General features: G+C 40.6%; 1 protein-coding gene across 1 annotated transcript in view; it reads left to right on the top strand.

Annotated features, from left to right (window-relative positions):
* Positions 1 to 19,038, top strand: part of PTPRG (protein tyrosine phosphatase, receptor type, G) — a 412,490-nt gene that overhangs the window by 77,107 nt on the left and 316,345 nt on the right. The window contains exon 2 of the mRNA XM_010571016.1: positions 17,007 to 17,111. Coding sequence (XP_010569318.1) covers positions 17,007 to 17,111 — 105 coding nt within the window. The remainder of the gene's footprint in view (positions 1 to 17,006; positions 17,112 to 19,038) is intronic.

Genomic DNA, 19,038 nt, shown 5'->3' with positions numbered 1-19,038 from the left:
GATTTCGCTGTCAGTTGTGCGTTCCTCTTGGGTTCTATCAGTGGGAGTAATGGCTGACATTTGGTTGGGGAGCGTGGGGTAGTGGAGAAGGTTAGGAAACTTCCCTATTCTCTGTCATGACAGTTTCCTATTTAATTTAGATAAAATAAGAACCCTAATGAGATGTGTCCTATGATTAATTTGTAGCATTTTGCCTCCTGTTAATTATAACCTACTGTCTGGGGAATTGGTAAGAGAGGGCAAAGTCTTGCATAAAATCAAGCATTTGAAAGAATCAAAATATATAAGCTAATTCCCACAAACCTATCTTCAAGAGAGAGGCATCTCCCAAAGGCCCTTTACACGATGGGAAAGCTCTTATTTTCAGCAACATCCTAATGTCTGTGTGTTGCTTGAGATTTTCATGATGCTGTCAGCTGCTGCAGACATATGGCTCCAATTGATTTGTCCTGACAATAACAGTTACCAGCGCTCATTTCTCCACACTCAGAATGAGGCACATCTGTTATAAATTTGTTGACCGTCAAGGACCAGTAAAGACCTATCTGAAAAACATCCTTTTTTGTCTTGTACTTCACCCACCCTCGCCACCCCCTCTTAAGCATGGTTGTGGCCTGCTGTCCAAGACCGTGGCTATTTAAAGGTCATTTACATGGTATGGTGTATATCATGGGCATTGATTATTTTTTTCTATTTTTTTTTTAATCAAGAACATATTGCTGTGACTAAATAATTCCTGAGCACACTTGCTAATTTTATTCTGGGAATTCTCAGTTGTTCAGAAGGGGTTTGGGGGGGCTGCTTTGGTTTCTACTCGGAGACAGTAATTCTGTCCCTTAGTCCTATTTCAGGCTATAGGTGATTGTTTAATGTGTACTTTTGCCTTTGAATGGCTAACAGAGGTTTATTTTATTTGAGTCTGGGCTAGAAGATTCCTGCAAACTATAGTGGGACCTTATAGAATTAAAAAAAGGCATCATCTTTTACAGTATGGCAAATATATATAGAAATGCTTCTCCTGCTTATAGGCAAGAGTTACACAAGCACATGCAGCATAAGGTTATCCCTCTGCTGCCCAAACCCGCTTTGTTTCATGTACATCTTCGATCAGTTTCTTCTGTGATTGAATACCTGGATGCACTTTCTGAAGTAGTGCAGTCTTTGAACTTCTGTCATCACCCTGTGTTTAACTTTTGAAGGACAAATCAGTACAACTGCCTGGATGGAATATTCCACTGGCATTCAGGTCTGATCCTGCATTTTAATCCTGATTTGGCTGATAGCCATCAGATGATACTGAATAATGATTTCTCTTCACTGCACCTCTGTTTTTCTAATGCTGACCACCTTTGCAAACTGCTATGGTATCTAACTTTGTACAGGACTATGTAAGAGAAGTTTTATCTAGCTGTGATAGAAGATCTCCGTGACCTGGTGGGAGCAAGGGAATGAGACTTTCCACTTTGTGGGAGGTATGAGCTGTGTGGAATAGGGCGATGCTTAATCATTTCAACAGAAGTGTGGGCCAGGTCTTGGAGTGCTGCATGGAACTGCTTTTTGGGTTCTGCTTTGCTGACCAAGCAGTAGAGTAACACAAACTCCATGGCCTTCTGCTACTTGTTCCCAGTCTACAAGCTTCAATGTGTTCCCATTGCTCTTGTCCACCAGAGTCAGAAAATGTAAATACCTAACAGATATGGGAAGTTTACCTCTGTTGACACTGCAGGCAAGACATGCCTGCCTTGCAGGTGGAGGAGGGAGTAGGATGGACAGGCACTGCAGGTATTTTGCTTCTCCTTTGACTGGCTTGACTCATTTGCGGATCACTTCTGTTCCCTTGCTCTGCACTTCACTTGGCCTAAGGATGGCTATAATAACACAGAGCAATAGGCTCTAGCTGTTATCCTCTGCTTCAGCAGGAGGAACATGCATCTTGGCTTAGGACCTTTTCCCTTAGACTTGCAAAGATGCAAGTTTTGGCTTTCTGGTATCTGTGAGGCTTAATGAAGTTTAGTCTTGTGTTTTCTTTGAGTTTGTGTAAAAATGGTAAAGTTTCCTTTCCTGCTTCTCATTCAATAGCTGAAGCTGGGATTCATAACACTGCAAGGGAAATATTAATTTAAAAGAAAAATCCTTTTCCTCCACTTTAAATTAAATTTAAAATGAAGGAAGACAACTCTATTCTTCCCATGGTAGTCTTTCTTTTGTTTTTAATACAATGTATTATAACATTATAAATAGAATTGTAATCTTATTAAAAGACATGCAGCAAGTGCTACTTTATTAGAAACTTTTTTAAAAGAATAATTTGCCAAGCTGAAATATTAATGCAGCTGGCTGGAAATTGTGGATTTTTACTAGGGCATAGTCATTTTTTTAAAAAGCAAATTAGATACATTTTAAACAATTCAAATTTCTGGTAGCACCAAGCTTTTACTAGCATATTCTGGCACCACTATATATTTTTAATTTTATTTTTTCTTTTAAAAAGCTCTTTAAAATTTATTCAAATGTAAATAAAAAAAATTTTAAAAAGATTATTTTCTGCCTCCTTTCTCCCTCCGTAATTGTAAACTGCACTGTTTGTGAGTGTGGAGTAGGAACAAAATTGCCTTAAAAAGTCTCAATTTGACTGTCACTTGACTTTTATATAGTACAAATAAACTTACACCAACCCAAGGCCCTTGCCTGTGGATGACACCTTCTCACTTATCTAATTCTAAGGGGCATGAATGAAGAGTGTGCTGAATATCCGTTATACCTCAGTGGCAATTAAGAACTTGTAGCTCCTTGAAGGATTTCTTTCCTTCTGACTTGACATATTCCTTACTGTGACCGAGAAGCACCTTCTTTTTTCCTTTCCTTACCCATACAGAAAATAACGAACAGTTATTGATTACATGTTGCTTAATGGGCTCTAATAAATTTACACTTACAATAAAATTTTCAAATGAAGTGTTTCCAGATTAATCGGGGCTTGGCTCATTTGCAGTTAACACTGCTCTGCTGCAGTGGAGTGGCTAAAAATTGCAAAAGCAGCCTCCTGCTCTGTGTCTTTTTTTGTTACTATAATATTTAGACTTACACGAGTGGGTTACTGCTAAGAAAGTAATCAGTGCCATCACAAATTCATGAAGGGTACTCAGCAGTAACTTTGGCAGACCCTGGCCCTAAATGGAATACCAATCTATGCGACATTCCTGTCACTATTTGATTCGTCCGTCCTGTGTTTGGGCTCTGTCCTCTTCGCCCTGTCTTCAATCTGCTCTGGCAGCGCTTCTCTGCAGTCTTGGCTTCATGTTGCCCACCCTGGGGCCAGAAGAGGCTGTTGTGTTCCTGTCCCAAAACATTTTATTTTTTTGACTGTTGTGAGCAACGCTTTTGTCCTGCTGACCTGCCAGACCTCCGACCTGAATGTGTTCTTCAAGGCAGACCTTTCTCAGCATAGCTGTGCTGTGTCTGAGCATTTCGGGTTCTTTCTCCACAGCATCTCTAAGAGGTAGTTCTCCATCCACCGAGCTACATACCTCCCCAGGGTTTTGTCCCTGAGCAGTTTGAATGCTCTTCGCTGGTCTTGTGTCTATTTAGAAAGCTGCTGGGAAGACTGGTTTTCAAGCCCGTCTGTTTGAGTCTGGGACCTTTTTCTCTATTGCACCAACCTCCTTCACGTTCCCTGTAGCTCAGTCTTGTCCCACACGTCCCGATTCCAGCTGAGGCTGACTCTGGCCTGTTGCTGCTGTTCAGTTTTGAAGCCTCAGCCTCTGTGCCCCTTTTCTGTGCATTCTGTGGTTATTGGGGGTGCAAGTGAGGATTGTTTGCTGGGATTTTTGTGGGTGTTGGGTGGTTGTGTTTTGGACTTTCAAAATCCTGGCAAGTCGTAGTATCCATCTTAATAGGATAATGGGTAGAGCCAGCTCTGCTGGAAGCTAAGCTTCTTGCAGTTTCTTGGAATTTCGGCAGATCTGCTTAAACTAACTTCTTATCTCATGTTTGTATCTTTTAGTTCCTTTCAGAGCAGTGCAGTAATGAGGGATATACTCCATGTGGGTGAAGATGGTCTTTGTATATGCTGTGTTAACATGGATAGTATCAATTGCCAAACGTGCTCTGCATCAGTCTTTATCTTCCTGCAGCTTTAAGTCTAATCACATATACTAGATGATATTTTACTAATAATGGTTAACTTTTTTATAGCTATTTCAAGTCCTGTGTTCAAATCGGATTTGGTTGTCAGTTCGCAAGTAGCTTGAGTATATAGATGCCTCTTTGTAATACATCAGTTTGTTCATCAGAGAAAACTACAATGTCAAGAGTTCTCTTCCCACCCCTCCCTGAAATTTTGATGCATGTTTTTTGAAGAAGTCATGAAAGGATTTAAATCCAAAGCTGAAAAGCCTGACTGGAACTGATTGCTTTGAGCTTCTTGTTTACAAAATGCGAACTGGGGGTTAAAAAAAGAAAGACAACACGAGCTTTTTTTATGAATAGTCTTACTTTTGATTTCTCTAGCAAAGACTGTGGTGTATATGGAGAATGTAAAAAAGAATAACAATAAAAGCATATTTAATGGTGAACAACTTTTCTGAGAAAAAGTGATTTTTTTATAGTCTGTGCAGTATTGAGAGAAGCTCTTTATAGTAGTAAGATGCAGCTTTGCAGATCCCTGTCATGGATAGGACAAATGCTGTCACAGAACAAGCACTGATATGCTGTCAATGTTTAATGCATTTGTTATTTAAAAAGTAATTTCCGTATTATAATGTATTTTTAAATTGTTTAGAGCAAGAGAGAATATCTGTTGTGATATTAATATCTCCTTTTTGTGGACAAACTAGAACATAGAATATTGCCATGAAGAAATCCTTTTAAGCATTGCATGAAAGGATGAATCTGTTTTTTAACACTGACACCGGCTATACGGGAGATGGAATATTGTTACAGTTCACAGTGAAAGCATAAAAGAAGAGGCATAAAATATGGAAACAGCAACTGTGAAACACATGCATACGCTTTGGAATTAACTCGCCTGGGGGGAGTTATTTTCTTGAGTAATTAAACTTTCTGTGGGTATTGAGGACCATTCTGGGGCTTTCTGAGTCAAGTGGGGACTAAGTACAAAGCTCTATTGTAATTAAATAGCCAAGCCAATCTTCTTGGGAAGTGAGAAATCTGCAGCAGTCAACAACCTTGCTTTCTGCAGGTGGGCTGAAGTCTTCATGAGGATTCTTATGATCCTTAAGAAAACAATTAGGTTTGTCAGGCTGCGGGCTGTACACTAGACCCGTCTTCCATGGCACAGTGCTTTTGCTGTGTAGTAATTTAAGTGCTTGTAGTAATTGTAGGATTAGTAACACTGGAAACTGGGGAATATTGCTGAGTGGTTGAGACTGGAATAGGAAGAGCGTGAGCTTCTGTGCCCGAGCCTTCCTAAGAAGAGGTGCTCTGGGGGAAGTGAAAGCTTGGGCATTGAGCGTGCAGCTCTCCAGCTTTCTTCTACCCCTGCCAGAGCTGACTTCTCTCTTGTTGGCCTGGCAATGTGGGTCCTGTGCAAACTGGTCGGGAAGGCTGTATGCCTCTCTGCTAATGATCACTTATGTGGTATGGTCTCTATCTTCAGCCAGAGCTGATCTGCAGCGGCACTCAAGCAAACCATGTGCTGCTCGCAGCACTTGTGCGCACTGAGGGTCTCCTCTCAAACTTGGCCCTTGCTTAAAAGATGGTGTGCGTTTGAGCTCCCACCGTGCCCACCACAAGGTGAAAGCATCCCTTTGTTCCTTATGGAGCTCTTCATCTCCTTCTCTTTCACTCTTGTGCTGTGAGGGCACTTCTTGCCTGAAGATCAACACTTCTGAGTGCTCTAAAATCTAACTCTTTACGAGGCTTGTTATGAAAATTGATGTATGAAACAAGAAGGTAGAGAGTGGAGTGGAGCGTTTGAGACTTGAGAGGATATGAGCATGAGTGCACCACGCAAGGCCAGACAGGGCTGAGCAGCCTGTGGCTGGGCTGTCCAGGCCAGCACAGAGTAGGGCACAAGGCTGGTGCTAAAGATGCTTTGATTCATTCCACATGTCACGTGTCATCCCCTGTTGTCCCTCCCTGCCCCACCCAGGTCTTAGATTTTTGGTTGAAAATAGTTTTTTTTTTATTTATTTTTATTTTTTTTGAGTAATGGGCCTCAAACAGCATGTGGCACTGCAGTGACAGTCTTGCCAAAGACTGTCTAAAACTGAGTTATTGCTTCCAGTATCTCTGTGCATGTGCCCCAGGATAGCAATTGCCTTTTTCTGCAGTGGTATTGCAGCATGAACTTTCATCTAATTCATTATCCACCCTAATGCTCAAGTCTTTCTGCATTACTGCTTTCTAAACAGCAGTCTCTCACTTCATTCCTGCACTGATTATTATTTCTCCCCAACTGCATTGCCTTACATCTATCTTCAGCGGAATGTCTCACTTGCATCAGCCCATTTCGCTGAGCTTGCCAGACAGCTGAATATTTTTGAGGCATTCTTGCTTGCTTCCTGCTCTTGGTATAGCATCATTTACATTTACTGAGTGTGGCGTTAGCTTTGTCCTCCAGATGGTTAAATTGGTTGTATAGGAAAGAACAGTGACCCCTTGCCTTTTCAGACTGTGCTGCATATCATCGCCGTATGATTACAAACTGTGTACCATTGCTGGCAATTTTTATCTATTTACTTCATCTGAGCTCTATTACTGCTTTTTTCTTCTTGCTGCCAAAGGCCTTAGTGCTCTAGCTCTTAGTAGTATGAGGTTTTATGTCAAGATCTTTATTGCATTCTCTGGAGACAAATGACCAAGGAACAAAGTATCATTTGGACCCTAAACAGCACCAGATCCTCCTGCTGGGAAATTTCCAGAAAAATTCTTGCCTGGGTGAAGAACTAATGGTGAACTGCAAAGCAAAGATGGAAGTTTAATTCATTTTACAGATCAGCTCTGTAGTATTTATAGTGCCTTTTCCCTTTGAACAATGCAACTTACTTGGAAGGAAAGGAGAAAGTTTTCAAAATGGTAGGTCACGTTTTTGGGGCATATATCCCTGACTAACAACTTGTTCAGTCAGCACAAAAATCTCTATTTATCTTGGTTTCCACTTTAGATTTATATTTTAGGAAATAAATGTGGATGAAACCCTTTGCTACAAAATCTGTATGTAATGCAAGCTGTCAGCATAAAAAAGGATGAAAAAAAACCCCTGTTTTGTAGATCTTAAGCCAAATTAAATACATTTTTACACAAATAAAAATGAATGCTTGTTTGCTTGCTTCTACTCAGCTTTTAAGTTTGATCCTAAAATAATTTTTTTTGGATCTGGATGGAATTGCTGTCACATGCTGGAGGCACTAAATCTGGCTACCTGAGCGCTACTGATCTGTTTCAGTGCAGAGTGATACAAATCTCAAGTTATTTCTGCTTGATCTGGGGGAGCGTGCTGGTTTATGCCCTTCCATCTTTCCTCCAGGAGATTGTGCAGCTATAGATGGCTAGACCTGACTGCAAACTGAGAGGAGGATATCTCACAGTAGGACTAGAGCATTCCTCCTTTCTTTTCTTAAATAGTTCTTTATTGAGTTTTCTACCTTCTGCATTAATTTGAGAGCCTGAACCAAATAACCAGGAAGAGATTGATGTGGCCTCACTTTATTTCCCACAGTCAATAAATTGTTAAATGGGCCAAAGGACACGGGTTAAAAAAATCATTTTGTATAAAGAATGAGGGATTTTTATTAGCTGACAGAGCCCCTGTCTCTGAAGACTTTATAAATGGGGCAAGCTTGATCTCATGCCATGCAGTGGGAGCAGCTCTGTTGGCTTCATAAAGTGCCTTGCCGTTCTCCATCTGAATGAAATGAGCACTGTGGCCTGCATTTTCTGCTGAATGAATGCTGGGCTTGCTGCTCCTTTGGTGTTGGAGGCAGGTGAGTTTGAAGGGATGCCATGGAGTGAGGACTCCATGCAGCGTCAATGCTGAACTCTTCTCCAGGAGAGATCTGGCATGCTCTTAACGCAAGAACAGAGTCTCCCTCTGGGGACTCTGCCTAAGTCTACCAGAGAAGGCCCTGGTTTGTACATATATGCTTGTCTTTACTGATGTAACGCAAAGGTGACTTTAATGGGGTGATGACATGAGTAAATGAAATTGTAGGCTACCTACAGGAAAGCATGAATGTGTCTGGCAAGATGGCAGCCTGGGTGGACAGAAGTCATGTACAGAGCAGGTCTGCATCACAAGGTCCTTGCTATGGTTATTTGGATGAATCTAGTAAATATTTTTTTTTTTTTTACCAAGATACTTCTTGTTATGTAATTTGGGGGAACCTGTTTTGAAAATGTAATAAGGCTGTACTATGGCAAATCCTGGTGGTGGATACAAGAAAATTATTTCCAGAGCAGAGAGGTGAAACTGGTGATTTTGCATGAGTTTGTGTGTTTTTGTGAGTATTCCTGGGTTTAGTGAAATGAAAATGGTATGATTCTGCATTAAATAAGGAACTGTAGGTGCAAAATACTCCACTAAGGTCATATTTATTTGCTGTTCTGAGGCTGCTCTTCTAATGCTGTGCATGATGCAGCACCTGATTATGTGAGAGTGAGACAGGTGGTTCCAGCCATGGTTTTCTGTTGTAAAACCCTTGAGGTTTAGGTACTTGTAATAAGGCAAGAAGTGAAATAAAGCCCCCTTTTGCCATTGTTAATTCATTGTACAAACAAGTCTCCATTTATACATGCATGGTTTATACATTTCCCAGATAAACGATGGCATGAATGAAGAGACCAAGATGGCCCCTTCTCAGTGTGTCTGTGCTGATAGATTCAAGTCCCTTCTGCACAAATACGCTGTGCTGCCTCTGGATTCCAGCTAGTTCCAAGCTTGACTTGAAGCTTGGCCTTGGGGAAATAGGGCAAAGACATTGGAGCTGGTTGTGTGAACAGCCATTTTGCACTGATACCTGGGTTTTCATTGCCTTGGTTCACTCTGAACAGGCTGCCCTAGATATCAGAGAATTGAGTATATCTGTTTATCTGCTGTGATTCAGTCAGCGCTGGCTGAGAGAGCATCAGCTTTCCTGTGGAGGTCAGCCTTGCTTATGAACCTCTGCTCTGAAGTTTTATTTCTGTGTTTGCATCAGGCATTGTTATGAATAAAATTCAGAGGTGACGTGACCCTTGTGAAGTACAGCATGGAGAGGTGATGAACAAGGATGAGGATTCCTCCTTTTAAGAAATGCAGATAATGATGGTTAAAAGAAGTCTGAGGGACTGTGAAGAATGCACAGATGAAGAGTTTTCAAGGTTACAGAGTTTTCAGGTGCTCCCAATTATTTTTCTGTCTGACTACCCAAATCAGAAATCTCTGAAAGGAGTCCGATTTTTAGGATGTAACGTGCATTAGTCTTTTTTAAGGTACCTCAACTTAGCTGCCTAGAATACCAGTCTGTTTGAAAACTTCGTCTTAAAGGTAAATGGAGTGTATTTCTGCGTGCAGGGAAGTGTCAGGGAAGAGTTCAGTGGGATAAAGGTTTTACTCTGGGTTTGGATCAAACATAGCTGGTTTTGATGTGTTTGCAGTTCTCAGTGATGGGGGATGAGTGTTTCTGAAGCTGGGGTCCTCAAACTTCGTTTCTGTGGCTATCGTCATTGCATGCTGTTTGCAGCGTGACACGAACAGCAGCCCCTCCATCCTGGAGGAGGAGTGCAGTTGTCTGGGCTATTTTTTTCTGCTTAGCATTTCTGCATTTTTCTCAGGGGAAAAGATAACAGACTGGGTTTTTTTTAATGACATGTTGCTCACACATGGGTAGATTTGAGCTTGTGTACCGCAGTCTGAGAACACTTTAGTCTAAGAGTATTCCCCACATTATCTGGCAGAAGCTGTGCTGTGGGGCACCGTCCTCCTGGAAGGTGTGATGTTGCAGTTGGTTTAATTTGTGTGTTTTTATCTTGAGATGGAAATTGTTGGCACTGTTGGTTATCTGGCTGACTTTGCTTATTCCTAGCAGAAGTGCTGCAGGTGATGCCAGTTGACATCAGTGGTCCAAATTCACCAGCTATGTTGTATCTTGCACAGCTGATGCCAGCAGAGTGTAAGCCATGATAATCACCCAGCAGCATCTGTCTCTTCTTGGCCTCCCAAGGTTCTCTTTCTGAGTCCCCTTAATGGGGCATCATTAATGCAACTTGAAGTTGCCTAACTGTCTTGCTAATGAGCTTTGCTCATCTTGCTTATAAAGCCAGGCAGGCTGAGAGAAGGATCCCTGGGAACTCGTGACAGAGGAGAGTGGTTTGCTTTTCCTTGGGAGGACATCCGCTCTGCTGGAGAGTGGCTGATAGCACTGGGCATTGTGGTACACTTGTGTGTCCTTGTTCTGGTTTGGCATGAGGCTTTCGCTGAAGTAGGAAACGTTCCTGTTACCCTTAAGCTCCATCTCTTGTAATGTAAGGAAAAGACTGCACTGAAAATCTGTTTTCTGTTGCTTGTCTACATCAGCTTTAATGCTCTGGGACTTGCATTGTGTTGATACGCTGGAGTAATACGAAATTGCATTACACTTGACTCACTGGCCTTGAACTCAACAGGTTACCAAGGGTTAATGCACCTAGTGACTGGTGTATTCATGTTTGGGATAAGGGCTTTTAATTCTGCTAGTTAATTTAATCCCCACAGTTTGACAGCATGTTCCCTGGACTATTTTTCATCTTCAAATTGCAGTCTGCTGGTTAGTTCCTGTAAAGGCCTGCTGTGCTCTGCATTTATGTTCTTGTTCTTAGGATTTGTGCTGTTACCACATCATCCATCAGACACGTGAACAACGGAGAATGAATAGTGTGAAAAGTCCCCATGTCATTCTTAGGAACAGACCTGTGGATTGTGCTCATACAGGAACTAAGGGGCTGCCTGGGTGATTGCCATCTGGGAAAGGGATATACGTCTCTTAACAGACGCCCGGATGCTACATCTGCCGTTTCACTTAGACACAAGAAACTTGTGATTTGTAACTCCCATATTTCGTTAATGGAAAGCTGTGAAAATTGCATGTGCACTCATAGGAGAATAGATTTTGTCTTTTATCTGATAATCAGAAGAAATCTCTGCAGCATAATCACAGGAAGAAGTCTCATTCAGAATAAATTTTGTTGATGCTGTCTGACCACCATATGTTGTTTTAACTTTCATCCTTCTTTGGCAAGATATAAAATAATCTGCAAAATATGGGAATCCATGGCTGAAGAGTCTCTTTAAAAGTAATGCACTATCAAAATGGATTAGCTGTGCCTGAAATAATTCTAGATTTATTTGCTGTCAAGGGGTGGTAAAATATTTAAGGCAAATAGCCTAGTTTTGTTTAGGAAGTTGTCTGTGAAAGAGCCTAGAGAGATGAATTTAACCATTATTTATTGTAATTGTACAAAAATATTTTAATTGTTTAATATTATAAATTTATTTCCAATCAGTTTGGTTTTTTCTCCTCTCTCTTTCCCTTCTGGCCCATTTGACAACATTTGTTCTAAGAAATTGCCCGGAAGCCTAAACTCTTTTCAGCAGAGTGTGTGTTAACAGTGCGTAGCATTGCAGTGTCTTCAGCTTACCTGCTTCTCTTTAGCACAGTCCAATTAAAAATACAGTAAACGCACCTAGATAAAGATGCTGCTTTTTTCGGTGAGGCTTGCTTGAAGCTTTAGGCTTGCAGATGGCTAAGTGTCTTGGCTCACTGATCTCTTAAACTCCATTTAAGAGATGATACAAAAGCCCTTTAGGTAATGTTTCTGTGCCCCCTCCCCGTTTTAAAATGTGGTGTTGTGCAGTCTTCAAGAAAATCATGGTTTCCTTGGTTTTGAAAAGTTTCCTTTCTACAGGCATTGATTTGATACGGAACTAATTGCTAGCATTCCTTATGATTTAGTGCTTTTTTGCTACATACTAACAAGATTTTATTTTTAACCCCCCTGCTTTAAGTGTTTTCATAGTGTGACACTACTCCAGATTCTAATAGTCAAGTCTCTTGTCTCCGATGGCCAGCTTGTTTTCCAGCAGTAGCACCAGGTTGAACTATATCAGTTAAGAATTGTGTCCACATTAGGGACTAGGACTGAAACTGATTTAACTGCTTGTACAGTCCACAGTGGCAAGTCACAGAATGATCATGAGCTGGGCAATGTGTGTACCTTTGACTTTGTACCGTTTTAATCGGAACAGCTGAAAACAGATTTGTGTGCAACCCTCGTTTTCAAAGAAGGCTTAAAAGAATCCGAGTTTGGCACACAATCTAGTTAATCTACCATCATAACTAATGATTTCACCATTCAGACATAAAGTATCGACCTTAAAGGATTTTTCTTACATAGCTGATGACTTGATACCTTTTAAACACTAATGCCGAGGGTATAATCTCTCTGAATAGTGTAATAGCTTTATATTTAAGGTAGATTGGGGATAAAATTTTGTGTTTTCATGTGAACTATGAATACTAGTAAGGTATTCAGGCAGGAATTACCTTATCATACCTTTGAGGGCACTTATCAAATAATTTTTATTGGAAAGTTAATACATTGAGACAGAGTGAATGGAAAGCTGATCAGAATGCTAAGGCATATCCCAGCATTGCATTGCTTTTGCTGTCTGCAGATATGCGGCATGGGTTGATTCATTTAGCACATCATCTAAAATCATGTAGCGTTCAGTACCGATTAAAATTATATGAAATTGTGTGTAAGAGATTTCTCCATGTTAGCTTTGAAGGATCCTCTATTCCTTGCAGAAGTAGTTGTGATAGGCACAGCACAACTCCACTGACTGCAGGTGTTACGCTTCGTAGGCACCAATACTGCACCAGTAGCCAGAGGAGTTGCTTAGGATTTAATTTCACGCTTGTGTATCTGAGTGTAAGATTGGTCCCCTTCTCTTTTAATCGTGTATCTGCAAGTCTCAGACCATATATTATGGTGTTCATTAGTCCTCTGCCATCAGCACTGGCATGATGTATCAAATGAAACCTTGCAGGGCAAGGGCTTCTGCTGTCCCTTCTTTTCTTCTCTGCCTCCTGCTCTGTGTGTGCCTGTATTCAATCCCACCCCTCTATTTTGGCTGCTCCATTTTGAGCCTTCCTGGAGCATGTTCCTGCCTCTCCTATTGTCTGGATTTCCACTTCCCCCACTTTTCCAGGGTTCCCAGAAGAGAGGAGCCTCCCCATATTTGCTCCGTGCCGGACCAGCCCGTCTAATTGCTGGCTTTTCTCCAGCATCCAATTCAGCAGGAGTGGAGCAGGAAACCACTTGGCTGCTCTCTGTTCTTGAACTGTTAACTGTCTCCCAGCTGAAAAAGACTTGTGGAAACCTGTAGCGATTGATGTTAATACAACTTTCTTAAATATTTTCCCCAAAACTTGTTTGGGCATTAGAAACACGGGCAGATGTCAGTTGAGTTTGAGTCACTTATTTGCATGTATAGCTTCTGAAACCATGGAATTGGAGCATTTCACAAAAATGAATAAATGTACTCTAATAGCTGGAGCTCAACAAAATATTTTAGCTGTATGTATTTTCAGTGAAAGAAGCAGATTCAGCAACACTGAAATAGATGCCTGTTAAATTTTCACTGGTGGTGTCAAGTTGTTTTGGTTGGAAGGTACATGCCCAGCCCACCCCAAAATCTAGAAGAAGTAACGATTCTGCCTGAAACATAAGATCGTTTTGATATATGAAGCACTTTCTTTTTTGAAATGACTTGAATGCTTTGGTTCTTCCAAACTTTTATCTGAAAAGCAACTGTATGCTCTGTTCTGTACCTTCCACCTCTTCAGTAGGAGAGAGTCCATTGACCCCAGTTGACAGCGCAGAACAAAAGCACCATGAGATTGACTCTGTGGTTTCCTGATGACTTTACCAGTATGAGATACTGCCAACAATAGCTATTTGTTCCCACAGTGTTTTCTTGAAGTGTTTGTGTGGCCCCATGCAGAAATTTGCCATAGTGTGAACCGGCTGGGGAACTGTGCCAGTTTGATAGAGACAGACCATTACCTTTCCAGTTCACAGCGTGGCCGAAGATCTTGACCTATCATCCTTTTCCCAGAGTTTCTGCAGCTATCCAGTAAAAGTATATCTTCTCTAAATTGCTAATGACTACTGAACTACTGCACGTTTGTAAGGGGACTATTGACATTAATGTTGGGCTGCCTAACAGTGATGTAGGATTTTATTTAGAACAGGATGTTCCAATTTGTTTCTTTTTTCAGTCCTACAGAAGATATTTAGCAGTATAACCAGCAAGTTCCTTCCCACAGTTCTCTTGACAAATACTTGAGCTCCCCTCTTGGTTAGTAACATCCGTTTTGGTGGAAATAAATCTGCGTACAGCATGGCTTTTCACCATTTATAAGTATAGATAAATGTACAAATCCATTAAGTGACTATGCAGAAAACTAAAACTGTCTATTTTCACAAGAATGTCAGGTTTTTAATTGCATAAATAAGATCCTGACTAAAGCAAATGTTCAATTTCACATTAAAGTTAGGCATTCATAAAGGCTTGGATTTGCATAATTTAATTTTCTGCACAGAGGATACTGAAAATCAATGGTATGATTCATAGCCATACCATGGTTGCCGTGTGGCTTTTTGACGGTTCCAGCTAGGAGTACAAAGGGTTTTACAACTTCAGATGTTTTGCACTGACTCGGAGCCTTTTTACCTTCAACAAATATAGATTATTTAGACATAGTTTCTTTCTTCCGATGGTAAGGCACGAAGAAGGGCTTACTAAGCAGATACCTGCAGGACTACCTTACTCCTTGGAGGAGGCAGGGTGAAATCTTCTTTCTGCCTGCAAGAATCAATTTTTCTGGGTGACAAAACCCCCACAACTATTTGCCTCCTCTATGTAGAGGATGCTTGTAAGAAAACTGCTGTTGTCTTTCATTTTGTAATAAGGAGGGGCTTCAGGTGTATTTCTCAGCACATGTGCTAAGTGAATAACTGGGCCATTTTTTTCTGATAACCTTTCCGGCCATCCACCTAGGTTATTTCTATGTTCTCTTCTTTGGGATTTTCATGGTCTCTGATCTTTGCTCAGTTTTTTTGGTTGTTTTGTTTGGGGGTTTTGGGGGGTTTTGGCTTCCCCCCCCCCCCCCCCCCCAAGAGGGTTTGGGTCTCCACATCCCTTACCTGTTCTTTCCTGTTGAAATGACTGCCTGTTGCCTCCCAACCACTTAGACCTGTTAGGGTAAATCAGAAGAGGAAAATAAGGTATGTGATACAGTGTTGCCTACAAATCCTGGTAGCATGGTGTGTTCCAGGGTTTCTAGTTCACAGCCTGGAGTGAAATAGCATTTAGAAATTTGCCAAGAAATCTGCAAAACTCATTCAAATTAGAGGCTCATAATAAATTGCACAATTAGTACCTTTGCTCGCACAAGAAAAAATTTGGTAGGGCCAAACCTGTAATGCCTTTCCTGAGATAGCATGACTTCTCCTACCCCTTCAGGATTCCAAAATCTACAGAAATCCATGATCCACGTTGCAGAGTGAAGGTTGTCTGTAGAGCTGTTTAGCATACCTGGATAGCTCTTGGGCATAGCATGCTCTCTGCTACTGTGGTACAAAGGGGGTGTCACCCAGAAGCTTTTCTAAAGGGAAAGGAGGCCAAATTCTGACTTACTGGTGCTTAATGTTCAATAAAGTCCTGTTACAAGCTTTGTTTCAGCCCGGCTGTAACTGGCCTGGGAATAGAAGGGAATGCAGCGCTTGGTGACTGCATACGGGTAGCAGTGCTTTACATGGTTTGATGAAGTTTTAATTTGAATTATTCAGCTGGTTTCTTACTGATCAAATAAGTGGTTTGCGTTCAGTTGGACTTAAAATTCTATGGAGCCAGTTGGTGCATACTTGGTCTTTACATTCTGTTTCTGTGGATCTAAGGGGTCTTTGTTTGTGTGCATTTATTATAGCACAAAAGTTTTTGGCTGTGGTGCTCTGAGAAGGGTAGTTGACTTATCACTGACATTTGTGAATTCACACACCTCCAGTTTGGTTCGGTCAGATACATAGAAACAATAAGCAAAATTTGCACATAAAAACCCTAAACAACCCATGTCCTTGTGGAAGCTATGCATTCCTTTACAAGAAAAAAAAAGTGCTGTTTGAGGTATAAAAGAAAAATCCTGAGATGCAATGTAGGATGCATTCTGTTCTGTTTTGGTTGATGAAAAATTCCTTCTAGCTTGTGAAGTTTTACAAAGATTTTTTTCATTATTGGCCTCTCCCTTTCATGTCGTAAGGCATTGGTATTGCATGCTGAGTATTTTGTCTGACATACGCAACCTTCCTCTGGCTAGAAGGCAGTGCTACATGTCTGCCTTGCTTGAGTGAATCATATGAGGTGATGTTACTCGAGTCTTGCTTGTGTTGAGACTGTTACCCAGTGCGCTGTGGGCTCAGGTCTGCAGGCTGTACATGGAAGAGATTCATTCGGTCCTGAGTGAAACTGTTCTACATGGGATTTTCAGATGTGGTTTGAAATAGGTGCAATTGTGATAACCAGGATAACACTGGACTGGCATGTTCCACATGCTTGCATCTGTATTCTTTTAAGGATCTTGATAATTTTTGTGTTGAATTATAATTAGTAGTTTTGTAGTCACTAGCAAAGTAAGCTGTCTTTTGGGTCTAGACAGAGAATGTTTGGTCATATGTCATGGCTCATACTTGTTTACTTGTGTATATCAGACTTTCCTTATGGAAATTACTGGAGTTATGCAGGCATGTGCCAGATCAGAATAATGTCATCAGTGAGTCCTGGCTTGTGTGAATCATCTTTTGGATGGTGGGTTTTCATGGGTGAAGAACATGCTTGTTAAATTTTATTTTTTTTTTAAGCGATGCCAAGTTTGTAGTCTCTGCCTAGCAATGATTTAAGCTTCACAGTGTAAACTCCAGGGAGTAAACATCACTATCCTAATGATTCTTGCGTCTTCTCTTCCCAGCTCTGACTGAAGGTTATGTTGGCTCTCTGCATGAAAACAGACATGGTAGTTCTGTGCAGATACGGAGGCGAAAGGCTTCGGGGGATCCTTACTGGGCATACTCGGGTGAGTTGACGACTTTGGAGGACTGGAACATGAAATACCTCCAACATCAAATTGTTTACTTGCTTTTTGTTACTACTATGCTCAGAAATAGTTTAAATTAGTTTTACAATGTATTCTCTTCTGCTGACTTCCTTGCAAACTCCCTCTGCACACATCCTCTCCTTTCTTGCATTCCTGCCATTTACCTGCAGGATTTGCCTTATTACTCTGCTCCTTCTCTCAGTCTTCTTTTAGTTTCTTAACACACCCTTAAAAAGGCATACTTCCACAAACATTTCTTTACTCTCCCTGTTCAAGCCCAAGCTCACCATTTGCTTACCCTGTCAAGCCTTCTAGGAATACTGTAAGCATCCACGTATACATCCAGGTAAAAAAAAAAAAACAAACCTAGGAATTTTACAATTATTTCTTTCTGTGCATGCGGTAGTGTATAATGACGACAAATGAGACCTGTCAGTGCAGCTTCACACCAGGTTGTGTGATGCTGGGAAGGTAGGATATTGGGAGGATATTTTATTTTGTCCCACTGCACTTATAAGTCTTACAGAAAACCTGATGTGTCTGCACAGTTCTGAAATGCCACAAATCAAAATATACTTCAGAATGATGTCTTTGACATATGGTTTGATGGTTTGTTCAGCTCTAGAAAATTCCAGATCTGTATTTGAATTTGTTTAAAAACCCAACAACTTGAAATCATGTTAATAGCTATTGTTGACTCTATGGAAAAATGTCTAATATCTAAAAAGTTTTATAATGAACTTGTGCGTGCTTTTTCGGAAGATCTGAGATGCATTTCAAACATTTGGTGCTTGTCCAAGAGGAATGTTGTGCAGGCCTAGTTTTAGCTAAAGGAAAAATATTACTTTCTAAGAAGTCTGAATACTGATACCAGATAAACAGGCAAATGTTAATTCTTTGACTGCCAACTCCTCTCTTTTATATAGACTGTAAATTTCATTGGAAATGAATGATTATAGGTAAGCTTAGAGTTAATTCCATTAATACACAAAACACCACATGTCAGAAGTTTTCTCTGTTAGATCTCAAAATACAAGCTATCTCATTTGCAAATGAGGTCACGCAAGTAAAATAAATCTAAACATTTTAGTAATGTAGGACAAATGATCACTCTTCTTTGAACTTTGAGATTATCAGATGGACAAATATTGCCACAAGATATACTTCCATATTGCAGCTTAAAATAGCTTTTTTAGTTTTTAACCCCGCAAACTTACGAAGAGTAGAAATAAGCAAATAAAGGAAAAAATTGTCTGTTGGAATGAATGGCCTGTTCCTATCTGCTGTCTTGTGTAAAATATTGCAAGTTAAGTGTCACTTGGCAGGTTTATTTTGTTTCTGTTACTGAAAAATACATTTGGAATATTCATTGCAGATGGTTAAATGAAAATGTTTTTAAAAAAGTAGAACACTAGTGGAATTATTCTGTTGTCATATGTGTCAAAACTCTTTGCTTGAGTTGCTGGACTTTTTTTTTTTTAACCTGTCCTGGTTTAAAAAAAAAAGGGGGGGGGGGCATGAGGGGAAAGGACACCACCTGCCACCCCCCAAAAAACCCACCCCAAAACCCAACCAAACCCAAACCCAGAAAATCCCCAAACAAACAAAGCAACAAAAAATCACAAACCTACCACACACCAGTTTATGCATAGACAGTTTTCCTAATTCTATTTTTGTGATGGTGGTGTTCTTCCTTTATGAGTAATATCACTCGTTCACCCCTCCAAAAAAGCTTTTACCACCCACGAATCCTTTTAGATTTATGTCAAAATAAAATGTATAGTCCTGATGTGTAATTATACCTTACCTTTTGGGGCCTTGCATCCTTTTGTCTGTTGATAAATCTCCTGCTTTTATGAGGAAAATAGCCAATCTGTTTTCAGAGAACAGATAGTGACTTCTCAGC

The sequence above is a fragment of the Haliaeetus leucocephalus genome, unplaced genomic scaffold (genome assembly GCF_000737465.1).
Source record: "Haliaeetus leucocephalus isolate CR32 unplaced genomic scaffold, Haliaeetus_leucocephalus-4.0 Scaffold2, whole genome shotgun sequence".
NCBI classification, from domain to species: Eukaryota; Metazoa; Chordata; class Aves; order Accipitriformes; family Accipitridae; genus Haliaeetus; species Haliaeetus leucocephalus.
Note: the sequence above shows the minus strand (reverse complement) of the source record. Positions and strands in the feature narration are given on the sequence as shown.